The 12,718-nt window shown below is 33.8% G+C and overlaps 1 protein-coding gene across 3 annotated transcripts in view; it reads left to right on the plus strand.

Annotated features, from left to right (window-relative positions):
- The window catches only part of stj (voltage-dependent calcium channel subunit straightjacket), a 105,553-nt gene that overhangs the window by 39,809 nt on the left and 53,026 nt on the right, over positions 1-12,718 (plus strand). For all 3 annotated transcript variants that reach the window (XM_072536931.1, XM_072536930.1, XM_072536932.1), the window contains exons 9-10: positions 1,579-1,761; positions 6,556-6,833. In XM_072536931.1, the coding sequence (XP_072393032.1) occupies positions 1,579-1,761; positions 6,556-6,833 (461 nt within the window). The remainder of the gene's footprint in view (positions 1-1,578; positions 1,762-6,555; positions 6,834-12,718) is intronic.

Raw genomic sequence — 12,718 nt, forward strand, 5'->3', positions numbered from 1 at the left:
ATGTTTGTCGGTCCTGTGCCAGTAATTCCCATTGTCGCACTCCCATTTTTTCTAGATCTTCTTTGACTGCATCTTTCCACCTTTTTCTAGGCCGCCCTACAGACCTTCTTCCCTCTGGCCTCTCCCAGACCACATTGTTTATAAGGCGATTGTCGTTATTGCTTATCACATGCCCTGCCCACCTGAGTCTATGGGCCTTTATATATCTGACTAGATTTTCTTTTCCGAATAGAGACCCTAGCGCGTTATTGTATCTGCCCCTCCATTCGTTTGTCACGCTGCGCGCTGTCTCTGCAAGGGTCATATATCATCCGAAGGATTTTACGTTCCCACACCAGCAATTTATTTATTTCTCTTTTTGTTAGCGTCCATGTTTCGTTTCCATACGCGACTGCTGGTCGTATTATGGTCTTATGTATCCGGATTTTTGTACCTCGTGAAAGAAGTTTTGACTTCATTAGATGTTGCATTGCAAAGAAAGATCTGTTTCCCGTCATTATTCTCGTTTAAATTTCTCGCTCTAATTTGTTGTCATTTGTGATTGTTTCTCCTAGATATTTAAATTCTTTAACCACTTCGAAGTTGTGATCATTTATAGTAATGTTTTGCCTTATTCGCCGTCGTTCTTGTTTTGAGACGACCATGTATTTTGTTTTGTCTTCATTTATTTTTAGACCGATGTTGAATGCAGCTTCTTCAAAGCTCGAGAAAATATCCTTAATTTCTAATGTTGATTGTGCTCCGTCATCGGCAAAGGCGAGTATGATTTTTGCTCCCCGAGCAGTTATGTCTGGTTTGATTTTTGGATATATTTTTCGCATGACATATTCTAAGGCCAGGTTAAACAACAATGGGGATAACGGATCTTCCTGTCTCAGTCCAGAATTTACGCAGAAAGCATTTGATATTTTTTCCTCTATTCTAACTTGTGCAAAAGAGTTACTTACACACATTTGTGTTACCGCAGCTAGCTTTTTGGGTACGCCGAGCTAGATCATTGCCTTCCATAATGTTGCACGATTAATTGAATCATAAGCCTGTTTGAAGTCTATAAAAATCTGATGCACGTCGTGATTATATTCCCAATACTTGTCAAGCATTTGTCTTATTGTAAATAATTGATTAATAGTCGATCTGCCAGGCCTGAAACCACACTGGTAGTCACCAACTATTTCTTAGGCGTATGGTACTAATCTTTTTAATAATATCGAAGCCAATATTTTATATGTAGTGTTGATTAGTGAGATTCCTCTGTAATTCATGCATGATTCCTTTTTTCCTTTCTCGTGTATTGGTACGATAATACTACCACACCATTCTTTTGGCATTATTTCTTATTGGTACCTATATAAAGTTAATTAGTGTTAGGTTTAGATAAATATTTCTTTATGCTTTTTTTAAATTTTTCATTCATTATCATTCATTAGTTTCAAAATTTGGATTATTTCTCAAATATACATATCCTTGGTTTTATTAGTCTATAGAGTCAATTAGTGTTAGTTATTAATTGACATGGTCTTACTTTAACATTTTTTACTTTTCTGTTATATTACTTCTTAACAGAATTCTTTATTTTAGGTGCTAGATGTAATCAAGCAATTATGCTCGTCACTGATGGCGTTCAGTACAACTACAAAGAAATTTTTGAGAAATATAATTGGGAAAATTTACCATTTATGAATGTTAGAGTGTTTACATATCTCATAGGAAGGGAAGTCTCAGATGTAAGAGAAGTTAAGTGGATGGCCTGCGCAAATCAAGGTAAGAAGTGTTTTCGTTAGTTTTACAAAGATTTTACTATTAAGAATAGTAGATACGATAGAAAAAGTGATTAACCTAAAAATCATTCAATATATATATATATATATATATATATATATATATATATATATATATATATATATATATATATATATATATATATATATTATTATGTTATTATTTTTTTTACTTGATTAATTGAGCAAATCAAAAACATAACTTAATTGTTCTCAGGGTGAAAAACCTCCTTATATTAATCTATGTTGTGTGGGTTCAAAGATTTCCTAGTTGTCCTTTATCGGGATAGAGAAAAAAGGATAATAATAAAAATAGTATGTTACAAAAAAAATTGGTAATCTTTATTTTATTTAAAGAAGAATAAAACAATTATCAAATTTTGCCGTTATCTTATCAATCAGCGTAAATGAGTACAATAAAATTTACACAAAAAGAATATTTTAAGTCTTCTTGAAGACAAAACCAATTTCAATGAATATCTTTAAAATTTTTTATCTTTTTGATTTTTCAATATTTACTTTATTGCAAACACAAAACTTTAAAACATTTTATAAATGAAATCTACTCTTGAGGTAAAATGGTACCGACAATGATGTCAACAAAATTCATTCAGTTACAAAATTTTCAATTCTGAAGAGAAAATCACTGACCTTTCCTTCGTAGATTGTATTTGGACCATAACCAGAATCGTCCACGCTCCACAGCAATGTGATCTGCCACTATTCGCCTCGACTTTCTTTTTTTCGTATCTGCAATCCTCCTGCAGCGACTGTACGAAACACCTGACTCAATTCTTCAACAATTTACACTTCAAATTTTATTCTCCAAAACACTCAGCTACTTCTCAATGACACAAGGACCTCTTTCTGTCAACTTGGTGCTGCCAAACTATTTCCTACGTATTCCAGAAACTGCCCACTTTAGATCCAAGGATATCTTTACATCTACTTGTAATCTCCTTCCACAATTCTGCCAACTTCCTTTCACAATGCCGGTATCCAAATTCACGAACACACCCTCTATCAAGACGCGATCTTTCCTTTCGATGATCAAATGACAACTCCTCTTTCTCTCATATTTTCCTATTTTTACAAAAAATTCAATTATTCTTCTTAATTGATTTCCAATCGCATCTTTATTGACCAATATTTAAGGCGTGTGAATTTAGATTCCATCCATTAACTTACAAGTAGTATAAAACATAGGATACGTACTCCCTGTTAGATAAAATCTTAAAGCTCCAATAGATGGTTGAACGGAGTATTTAAATATTTATTAAGATAGAGAAGTCGGATATGCTCTAATGCAGCTGAGCAATTTTGTAATGGGAGTACGATGATTTCGTTGCCTCTTATCGTATTGCCAAGCATGCAGCAGGAAACTTGGATAATTTTTGCATGTTTCCAGTTGTTCGGAAAATGCACTTTTTCTAGGCAAATCTGAAAATGTAGTATTGTTGCACCATCATTTTCTTCGACACTTCCCTGAGTGCGACGTTGTGGATGTCTTCTGTTCCTGGTGCTCTGTTTCATTTAAGTCTTCTGATGATTTTAGAATCTTCTGTTGAATTTAGGTGATCTTCTTCCTTTACTTAAAATTTGTACCTTCTTATTTTCTCGTAGATGTTTTTGACTTCTTTCACTTTGCATCTACTTTATGTTGAGTTTCGTAGTGTGTTCCTTCCTCATTGAATATTGGTGGCATCTTGTGTTGTGTCCTCTTTTTGAATATTAACATCTTCCATTCGTTTCCGTGGTTTTCTTCAGTTTTCTGATGTTGTCCTTCTGATGCTTTTGAGTCTTGTCCCTATTTCTTCGGATAGTTCGTCTCCGTATATCTTGAATTTCAGTCTTCTAGTCCTTTAGAAGGCTCTTCTGGTCATGTTTCTCTCCTTTATTATTTTCTTTAGCTCGTTCAGAAATATTAGTCCTCTGTTGTTCGTCTTTTCCTTTTGTATGTTGTTTTCTATGGCTTGCTTGATTCTTCTTGTGATTTCTTCTATTTTTCTTTCCACTTCTTCTGTAGATTTGAATTCTCCCTTCATTTGCATTTGATGTAGCTGTCGTCTGTAGTTTGGCCAGGTTGCATCTTTCCATTTCCATCTTTCTACTGGTTCGATCGATTCCCGTCATTGGTTCGTGGTGGGAACTGCACTCGTAGTGTGTTCTTACATCTTCCATAATAACTTGTTTGATGATAATATAATATGTCCAACGTTAAGTCGTTTTGCTTTGATTTGGGTTGATTCTTGTAGGTTCATCTGGTGCGAATACCATCTTGTGCCTGTCCTCGCAGTATCTTAGAAGGAGTTCTCCTGTTAGTGTGACTTCGACACATCCCCATACAGTATGATGAGCGTTGAAGTTTCCTGCCAGAATGACGTTTTCTTCGGAGTTCATCATTGCGTATAATTCTTCCAGAACTAGATTGTCCTGACCTCGACCGGTCTTACCCTGTGTAGCTGGTTTTATACCCTTAGTATGCGCGTAAACTGTATGCGCGGAAACGGTATGCACGAAAACGGTCTGAGTGGGATCGGTTGGCGTGGGGGTCGCTGAAGCAGCAGTTGTCATGTTATCGGCAGTCTATTAGAATAGGAGCGATGGTTTTTGCTTTTTTGAAATTTACTTTGAGACTTGTATGAATATGATTTTGGGCTAGGGCTTAAGTAGTATCGGAATGTTTTACAGATATAGAATGGTTGTAAATACGGTTGTGGATGCGCCGGTTTGTCTGTCCTTTGTATGCTCGTGAGTAACTGAAACACAGTATCTCGTAGACACCATGTTTAGCATTTTCACAAAATCCTATGAATGTTGCCAAATATCAGGGTGGACTCAGATAGACTATAGTCAGAGGAAAGTTTTAACCCTGAGGGCTCGATATATGAAATGACCATAACATCGAAGCCATAGGTCAAAATTATATGTATAAATATCTCGGAGCAAAGTAAGCGCTGAAAATTACCCATAAGCAAATGAAGATCGAGATAACTTCGAAGTTCATACGGAATATAAAAAAGTTGATGCATTCCCATCGTAACAGTAAAAAATTGTTCAAGGCACTAAATACCAACGTATGTTTCGCGCTTAGCTATTCATTTGGTATTGTTAAGTAAACGAAAACAGATATAACAAATCTTTAGCGAGAAATACGAACACGCCTAACAAAGGCGCAAAACATCCTCGTAGTGCAGTAAAAACAACGACAACACCGCTGTAGTTAGGGAAAAAAGGACTAGTTGATGTAGGTGAGCAATTAGAAAAACAGATTGCTAATTTAAAAATGTATTTTCAGATGCAGGCTAAGATGTCTAATTTACATAGCGCGATGTGTGTAGTAGATAAGACAATGCCGCTTAAACTGAGAGAACCAGAAATGCACATAAACCAAATTTCTAAAGAAGAAAATATGCGCACCTGGATAGGTAAACTTCTGCATAGGCGAAATACATAAAAAGTCAGCTTAAACTATTTATGTCGACAATACAGCATCGAACTGTTGGTTCGAACAAAAATTACCTTAAATATAATGGCAAAGACAGTCGGGTCCAAAATGACAAATGCTTAAATAGATATTAAGCCCAAGAAGCCATTCAACACCTACCGGGGGCTGCCATTCATTTGTTGCAATTGAATATAAACAAAGGCATGACTCAAGATCCTTCATCAAGAGATATCTATCAAACTGAGACTTCTCCAAACCGAGCATCTTCCCTTATTTTCAATACGTTCCTGACAGTATGCTTGAGAATGACAACTACAATCTATACCTACTGTGATAACACTGCGCGCTTAGACCAACCAGGGCGCATATCAAATCTTGTACTAGTTCACAAAGTATTTAGAGATACTGTACTAATTGATTTGGCTATATCTAACAACAATAATCTGCGTGTAAAATGTAACGAAAATATTGATAAGTACAGAGATCTCAAAACTTCACATACAGAGACGATGGAGAATGGAAGAAACCAGACAATACGATACAGCATTATTCTCTCTACTATTGGAGTCATTTCGAAGAACATCTTAGAAAACATAAAAAAGCTGGGTCTGGGTGACTCTGTACTACTCTCGATGTCCAGATGTATAAGAAAATTTTTGGGAGATACTCCAGCCTACCAAGTCACCTAGAGCTCGATAACACGGAAAGAGTCCCACCAGAGCTCAAATCTTTTGATACCGTAGGTATCTGGAATGGGTGAATTTTCTCCTTATAGGGAATGAGCGCCGTATGGCTTATATCTGGGTAATAGGGAAATTCACTACCAAAATATTCCTAAATTAAGGTCTATTAAAAACTGATTATGAATACATAGTCTTCCAAAAGATTTTTTGTAATAAATAAAAGAAAGAAAAAATAATTCCGGAATTATTGTCTCTCAAAAAATGTTTATCGGTGGCCTTTTAACAGATTTGTTGTAATAAATAGCGGAAGAAAAAATAAATAAAAAATTGCAATGCACTTTAAGAATAATTTCTGGAATAATTAGACATTAATCAACGGGTGATGGGAGAAGTTGTAACCAAATAGCGTGTCAATAATGGCCATGACATTCAACTTTGTATCTATAATAATTATATCATCACAATATGAAAAAAAATAATTACTGTTATTATAAAGATTTTACTAAACTTTGAATATTTTTCTTCTTAAGACAAAGCAGGTCTTAAGAAGGATTTTTTTTAATCCCTTTCATATTTTGCTATTTCTTAACTAATTAAAAACATATTTCAACAAAATATAGTTCCTAATAATATATTTATTAAACAGGTTATTACGTGCATCTTAGTACCTACGCGGAAGTTCGAGAAGAAGTACTCAACTATATTCCAGTAATGGCTCGACCAATGGTTTTAAACCCGACACAAAAACCCAATCCTACCTGGAGTCCGGTCTACGCTGATGTTACTGACCCAAAACTAACAAACTGGCTTTGGGTTAATCGCGAAAGAAATAGGCAAAGAGAACGGTTTATGGGATATAGGAAGTTGAAGCATATGCTTTCTGCAGCTCACCTCGATAGAACATTTGTACATCAGCAAAAGTTGGTACGTATTCATCATGAGAATTGGTCAATAATATAATTAGAATGACTCAATTACCTCGGAAATAGCTAGCACAATTTATATAAATTTTCGTTTGTGGTGGTTTTGTAATACGGCCAATCTTAGGGTAGTATTTAAATTGTATCCATTATACAGGGTGTTTCAAAAAAAGGTAACCCCGTCTCTAGGGTAGGTAAAAAACTGAAAAATAATTGGGGTTTGCTTAGTAAAAAATTTTTGTAACACCATCCGTTTTCAAGATACAGGGCGTTGAAGAAAAAAAATTTTACACATTTTTTACGATTTTGCCGAAACTACTGGCAACATTGTAATGAAATTTTATACGAATATGTTTTGAAAGCTGATACATCCCATGAATTTGTTTTTATATCTGATTCTCGTAGAGGGCACTAGTTACACGGATCGTACTAAGTATTAGTCAATAGAACTTTTTTAAGAGTATAATTATTAATCAAAATTTCAAGTAAACTTAAACATCATTCAATTTCACACGAAAAAGTTACTCTTGGTAAAACTCGATACTGTGTACCGTTTTCGGAATATTTTGATTTGAAAATTATGAAGTAATAATTGATGCTGGTAGTAATGATAAAGTTCTAATAGGTATACCTCTATTTTGTCCAAGTGTGCCATGGAAATCTGACATTTATTGATTGTTATGACGATAAATCAACAATAATTAGTTTTGAAACCTTGTTATTTGTAAAATCAAATCAAAATGTACTCAAATGTTGAATACACTGACATGTTATTAACCTTAGGCGAATGTTTAGAATGTTCTTTATGCAGAAAAGTTTCCTAGAAGAAACTTACCAAGTAAAAAAACATTTAGAGCCGTTGAACGACGTTGTCGAGAAACTGGGAATGTGAGACCAAATAAAATAAATTCTGGTAGACCAAGAACAACAGGAACAATTAATAAAGAAAATAATATTTTAAATTTACTTGATCAAGATCCAACAGTTAGCGTAAGGAATATAGCAAGACAAACAAATACTTCTTCTTCAAGTACTTGGCGGATACTGAAAGAACAGCAATTACATCCTTATCATTACAGATAAGTCCAAGAGCTCTTGCCAGATGATCTACCTGTTAGAGTGGATTTTTGTGAAACATTGCAACAAAGGACAGCCCACAATTCAAATTTTTTAAAATGCATTCTTTTTACGGACGAGGCCACATTTACGCGACAAGGTATGTTTAACTCCCATAATGCACACTACTGGTGTGATGAGAATCCACGAGTCAAAAGGGTATCACATTACCAACACTCATCTAAAGTTAATGTTTGGGCAGCAACTTTAGGTAACAAATTAATAGGTTATCATATTCTACCTAAAAATTTAAATGGTGATATGTATCTTGATTTTTTAAACAATTCCTTATTCGAGATATTAGAAGATTTAACGCTAAACGAGCGTAGATCTTTATTTTTTATGCACGATGGAGCTCCACCACACTTTGATAGAAGGTGTCGTAAGTGGTTGAGTAATCATTTTCCGAATCGATGGATTGGTAGAGGTGCAGAAGCTCCGATTCATTGGCCTCCTCGGTCATGCGATTTTAACCCTTTGGACTACGCAGTTTGGTCGTATATTAAGGAAAAAGTCTATGCTACAGAGGTAAATTCACGCCAAGAATTGGAAGAAAGAATTGAACGTCAATTTAATGACATCATAGCTGATCCCCTACCGTTTATAAGGTTAATGGAATCTTTAGAAAAAAGAATAGACTTGTGTATTCGCGAAAACGGAGGGCATTTTGAACACTTACTGTAATTGAATTTTATTTTATGTTCTTAGTCATTAATTTAATTTTCTTCTTGTGAGTTTTGTTTAATTACTAACTATTTTATACCAGCATCAATTATTACCAGCATTAATTTTCAAATCAAAATATTCCGAAAACGGTACAAAGTATCGAGTTTTACCAAGAGTACCTTTTTCGTGTAAAATTGAATGATGTTTAAGTTTACTTGAAATTTTGATTAATAATTATACTCTTAAAAAAGTTATATTGACTAATACTTAGTACGATCCGTGTAACTAGCGCCCTCTATGAGAATCAGATATAAAAGAAATTCATGGGATGTATCAGCTTCCAAAACATATTCGTATAAAATTTCATTACAATGTTGCCAGTAGTTTCGGCAAAATCGTAAAAAATGCGTAAAATTTTTTTTTCTTCAACGCCCTGTATCTTGAAAACGGATGGCGTTACAAAAATTTTTTACTAAGCAAACCGCAATTATTTTTCAGTTTTTTACCTACCCTAGAGACGGGGTTACCTTTTTTTGAAACACCCTGTATATCCGTTTTTTTTTTATATATATAATGGACTTTGTTACTCCAAATAAATTACCCTGTAATTTTTTTCATGTAGTAATCTTCACATCTAAATCCTATTTTTTAGTTCTTGCATATTGGCAGGTTTTGTTCTATAAACGGTGTTTTAAATGATCACTTAGAAAATATTCTAAGAATTCATATCGGATAATTACGGGGCCATTCAATAAAACCATGCCTTCCAATACATCTTCTGGGAAACACAATATTTATGTATTGCATATCCTTACGCGTTTAGTGAGGTGGAGCTACATCATCTTGCAGCCCAATGCTGTTGTTTGGGATATTGATATTGTCTGAAAGCTTTAACTAATGAAATTTGTAAAAAATATTTGAATAATATATGGGATGAAACACCCTTACCCCTTTGTTTTATAAAAAATAGATTATGACCGATTCTCAGATCTAGCGAATAAACATATAAAATTTCATAAAAATTGGTCAAGCGCTTACGAAGGAGTATGGCAATAAAACTATGTGAGCATTAAAAAATATGGCCATTAAAAAATAGGAGTTAGTAATATAAGAGTGAAAATTAAGGGCTGTATATATTTTTAATGCCACATCATAAAGAATAAAAATAAAAAATGTTTGAAGAATATATAAGTAAGATTTCATAAGAATCGGTCCAGCCATTTCAAAGGAGTATGGCAACTAACTCTGTGACATTAATATGGCTAATAAAAAAAGGGGTTAGTAATAATAGAGGGGTGAAAATTAAGGGCTGTATGTATTTTTTAATGCTAAATCATAAACACAAAAACAAGTTTTTTGGTTCACCATAAATACCCCTTAAGGGGTATGAAAAATACGACCTATGATTACGACCTTTTCTTGGACTTACCAAATACCTACACACACAAAATTTTATAAAACTCGATCAAGACATTTCGGTGGAGTATGGCAACTAATTCTGTGACACTAATATGTCTATTAAAAAATAGGGGTCAGTAATAGAGAGGTGAAAATTAAGGGGTGTATGTATTTTTTAATGCCACATTATAAAAAAAAATTAAAATTAAAAATGTCTAAAAAATAAAAAAAATGTTTCGGTGAAAAACCTCTTAGCGGTATAAAAACTAGATTACAACCTATTCTCAGACCTACCAAATATATGTGTAAAATTTCATCGATCCAACCATTTCGGAGAAGTATGGCAACTAACTTTGTGACACTTATATGGCTATTAAAAAAAAGGGTGAGAAATAGAAGGGTGAAAATTAAGGGCTATATGTATTTTTAATGTCACATCAAAAATACATAAAAATAAAAAAATTTGTTAAAAAAATTTAAAAAAAACTGTTAGGAATGAATCACTCTCATCCATTAAGGGTATGAAAAATAGATAACAACCTACCTAACTCAGACCTACCGAATACACCTATAAAATTTCATAAAAATCGGTCCAGCCGTTTCGGAGGAATATAGCGACGAACACTGTGACACGAGAATTTTATATATAGATATAGATATACATATATACAATGTTTATCATAGGGTTGGTCTTATTGCAAAACCCTCTCAAAGTAAAATTTATTATAATTCTGGCTTGTGGTTTCTGAGATAATTGAGGCGTTCCAAACTCACTCTGTCTACTATTAATTGCTTAATTACCGTTTTATTGGATTATCTACTCTATTAAAAGCTGTAATACGTAGAGTGTCTTTTATATTTTGCATATCTAGCTACAATACAAGCGTAATGCACTTTTTCATTCGGTGGAATAAACTCTGGAAACACTTTTTGAATGAAAGCTTTTATACTGGCGTTGTAGAAATGACTCTTTTTCTATAGTAAAATGCTGAGGCCGTCGTCGCGGAAGAAGCGCCACGATACAGCGTCACGAATAGCGTCACGAAATAACAGTCTTCATATAGATGCCTACTTGCCATCAATTCGTTTTAAAGTCCTCATACATTTATTGTAAGCAGGTTTAAAATAAAAACTGCATAACAAATAACTAACAAAATAAATACAATAAACAAAAATTTAAAATTTAAAAGAATATCTGTCAATAAAAGATGGAATAAAACAAACAGAAAAATAAAAGGTCGATACTAGAATTCGATTCGTAACGATTGAGGGTCAAAATTTATAAGTCATAAATTTGATTCAATTAATAATAATATTGAATGAAGTGTTAAATTCTTTATGATACTTCTCGTTTCAAAATAATTTCATATAAATACAATGTCGGATTTTTACAATTGAAGCGGTAGCTAGAAGAAGGGCCTATCTGCTAAAAGTGTATTTTGAGAAACAAGCATTCAAAGACTTAACATCCATGCCTAAGGCGAACCAACACTTGCATTGTTTAAGTGTTTTAGTGTTATTAGAATTATCGATTTAATTAAGAATTATCGATCCAATGATAAAATAATAGAGAACACCTTTATAAAATATGTCCTTTTTTTTTCAAATAAAGAGTATTGATACAAGTTTACATAAGCCCTTCTTCTGGAGGACACATTTGGCAGACTAAACCGTCTTCTGCAAAAGAAAGGCCTATAACTTTGTACTGTTGTGTATTATACTACAGTTATATATTATAGGACCGGAACCGCAGACAACTACCAAATATGCAAACTGCAAAGAATCAAAGTCAAAGATATGGTACTAGCAGCAAAACGGAAAAGTTGGGAAGAATTCGGAAACAAGATGGAAGAAGACTACCACTCTAACGAAAATTTATTCTTTAAAACCCTGAAGAATTTAAGAACCGAAAAAGCTCCACAGACACCAAAGCAAATAAGGGATAAAGAAGAACACTTACTGCATGACAACGACCACATCCTAGATAGATGGAAGCAATATTTCGAGGATATCCTACTGAATATCCAAAACGATGTAGACATTATCACAGAAGAACCAGAAGAGGAGAGCAAGAAGACCAAATTCAAGACGAAATAACTATAGCAAAAACAAAAAAAATCATACAAAGCTTAAGAAAGGTAAGGCGGCTGGATTTGATAAAATCACAGCAGAAATGCTTAAAAACATGGGCGACAAGGGCATTGAACTGCTAACAAAAGTATGTAATAGGCCATGGAGTAAGAGGCAAATACCAAAAGATTGGGAAGAAGGAGTTATTCTACCCATTTTCAAAAAGGGAGCCAGACGCGAATGTAGTAACTACAGAGGAATAACACTACTGAGCATCCCATACAAAGTATATGAGAGAATACTAGAAAAACGTCTTTTACAAGAAGTTGATTCTAAAATGGAACAATCACAGAGTGGATTTAGAAAAGGCAGAAGTATCCAAGATCACCTTTTTACTATCAAGAAACTAATACAAAACGCACGGAACTCAAGCACTGAGTTATACCAAACCTTTATAGACTTAGAAAAGGCTTTGATAGTACTCCAAGGAAGGTGATTGACATATGTTTAAAAAAGAAAGGTATGAAAATCAAACTCAGGCAAGCCATTATGAGTATATATAGACATACAAGGAACAGAATCAGAACCGATAATATGGAATCCGAAGAGTTCATACTAAATGATGGTCTACGTCAAGGA

Source organism: Diabrotica undecimpunctata, chromosome 7 (genome assembly GCF_040954645.1).
Source record: "Diabrotica undecimpunctata isolate CICGRU chromosome 7, icDiaUnde3, whole genome shotgun sequence".
Classification (NCBI taxonomy): domain Eukaryota; kingdom Metazoa; phylum Arthropoda; class Insecta; order Coleoptera; family Chrysomelidae; genus Diabrotica; species Diabrotica undecimpunctata.